At 32.1% G+C, this 2,191-nt stretch overlaps 1 protein-coding gene across 1 annotated transcript; it reads left to right on the forward strand.

Annotated features, from left to right (window-relative positions):
* Nucleotides 1–616: 616 nt before the first annotated feature.
* On the forward strand, nt 617–1,582 carry LOC135963277 (larval cuticle protein A2B-like). Its single transcript, XM_065515063.1, has 2 exons — nt 617–678; nt 819–1,582. Exons 1-2 carry the CDS (start codon nt 667–669, stop codon nt 1,446–1,448), a joined length of 642 nt encoding a protein of 213 aa, XP_065371135.1. The 5' UTR covers nt 617–666; the 3' UTR covers nt 1,449–1,582.
* Nucleotides 1,583–2,191: the final 609 nt, after the last annotated feature.

Raw genomic sequence — 2,191 nt, forward strand, 5'->3', positions numbered from 1 at the left:
TACGGATATATTTTAAATAAAAATTTGCTTTTATTTAAATTTTTCTCGAAATATGTTAATTTTTTTCCTAAATTTCTTGTTGAAGTGGCATGTTAATGGTCTGGCGAATTTGTAATAATCGACCCGCCCTAATATGTATGAATACATTTCAGTGGTCCTCTAAGGGTTATACATTTTTGAGAATGCTGATGTTTTTATTTCGATGAATATTTATTAAACTGCATTTTAAAAGATTTAATTTCGCAGTTTTACAATAGTAGTGTAAAAAAAACATTGTGGTATTTTTAATTCTATAAACAAAGTACATTAATATGTGCAAAAAATCCAATGTGTATCGAATTATCAATATATATTTAATTGAATCGAAATTAACGTTGAACAACAATAAAAAACCATTCATATTTCAAATAAATACTGTTTATAATTGAATTTTAGATTGGGCAATATGAATGAAATAATTTACATGGCATCACAATACATGGTACAATAAATTCTGCGAATCGTATAGACTAGAGTACGCGTACAAGTAAAATGATTAAGAAGAATTGTGTGAAATATTTAAATATTTGGTATATAAACTGATAACATTTTTAAAACAGTACCATTCACTTCTTGTGTCTACTTCTTAAAAGAACTAAAACCAAATAACAAAATCATTGTAATAACATGGCTTTCAAGGTAAGTTGTTTTTTATCGTTTTTACTGTTGACACTGTCATGTGCTCTAAATTCAATATCAAACCACATATCATGAACATTACAAGCAACTTTTGCTAATTGGCCTAAAAACCTTAACATTGAAATTTTTACTTTCTTTAGTTTGTCTTTGCACTTGCTTTCGTAGCTGTAGCCAGCGCTGGCTATATTCCAGCTAATCAAGTTTATCATGCTGCTCCCGTTGCCGTACATGCCGCACCAGTAGCTGTTGCTCATAATGTTGTGGTCAAATCTGAAGAATACGATCCTCATCCACAATACAAATACTCTTATGGTGTTGAAGACAAATTGACTGGAGATTCCAAGAGCCAAGTTGAAGAACGTGATGGAGATGTTGTTCGTGGCGAATACTCATTGATTGATGCTGATGGTTACAAACGTACCGTTCAATACACAGCCGATGATCATAATGGTTTCAATGCTGTCGTTCACCGTGAACCTCTAGTAAATGCTGCCCATACTATTGTCAAAACTGTTGCTCCAGTAGCTCATTATGCTGCTCCTACCGTTGTAAAGACCATTGCTCCAGTTGCTCACTACTCAGCACCTGTTGCCCACTATTCGGCACCAACAGTTGTTAAAACTTTTGCTCCTGAAACTCATTATACAGCTCCAGATCATTATACATCTTATGCTGCCCCCACTTATGTGAAATCTGCTGAAGTGTCTCATTATGCTGCCCCTACTCAATACACCTCATATGCTGCTCCCTCTTATAACTACCATCATTAAACTTTAATTCTTGAATGCTTCGATTCATTTAGATTATTTTTGTTATTATTTTGTGTATATTTTTTATTTAATAAAAAAATTTATTTATAAATAAATTGTTCGTAATTTTGTTAAATTAATGGGAAAAATTATTATATGTATGTCTATATTTTTAATTACACTGTCCAACAGCATTTTTGGAACAGAATAGCGACCCTATAATTCTGAAAGAGGATTTTGAGTAGATCATTTTTGTGGAAGAAACTTATAGTCCACCTGGTCTAAATTTATTTTTACAGTGGGTCAAAGTTTCCTTTTTTTGATCGAAGGGAGCAGTATACTAACTGAAACAAGTAAGAGACCTATATTCGGCTGTGCCGAATCGTATATACTAGCGTATAGCAAATTCCTAATCTACGAAAAATTCTAAGAACTTTTCCAGAAGAAACCATGGTTCTAAAATCAAAATCGAGCTTCCGGTTTTTTACAAGAAGATTTGTAGCTCAAGACCTCTTTTGCTAGGAGACCTCGTGTATGTTCAATTTTAAAAATAATAATATTTCGTTTGTGTTCCGATTTCAATATATATAGAATCTTCTCGTCGAGTACTACATATAACATCTCGTAGCTATCAATTATCTCTTATAGCGTAAAAGATATTGGCATTTGAATAATACATTTTTAACATTTTTACCCACCCTACTCCAGTTTTTTGATGACCGCGGTTTCAAATATTTTCCGATTTTCTCAATTTTTAATTTATA

Source organism: Calliphora vicina, chromosome 1 (assembly GCF_958450345.1).
Source record: "Calliphora vicina chromosome 1, idCalVici1.1, whole genome shotgun sequence".
Taxonomy (NCBI): domain Eukaryota; kingdom Metazoa; phylum Arthropoda; class Insecta; order Diptera; family Calliphoridae; genus Calliphora; species Calliphora vicina.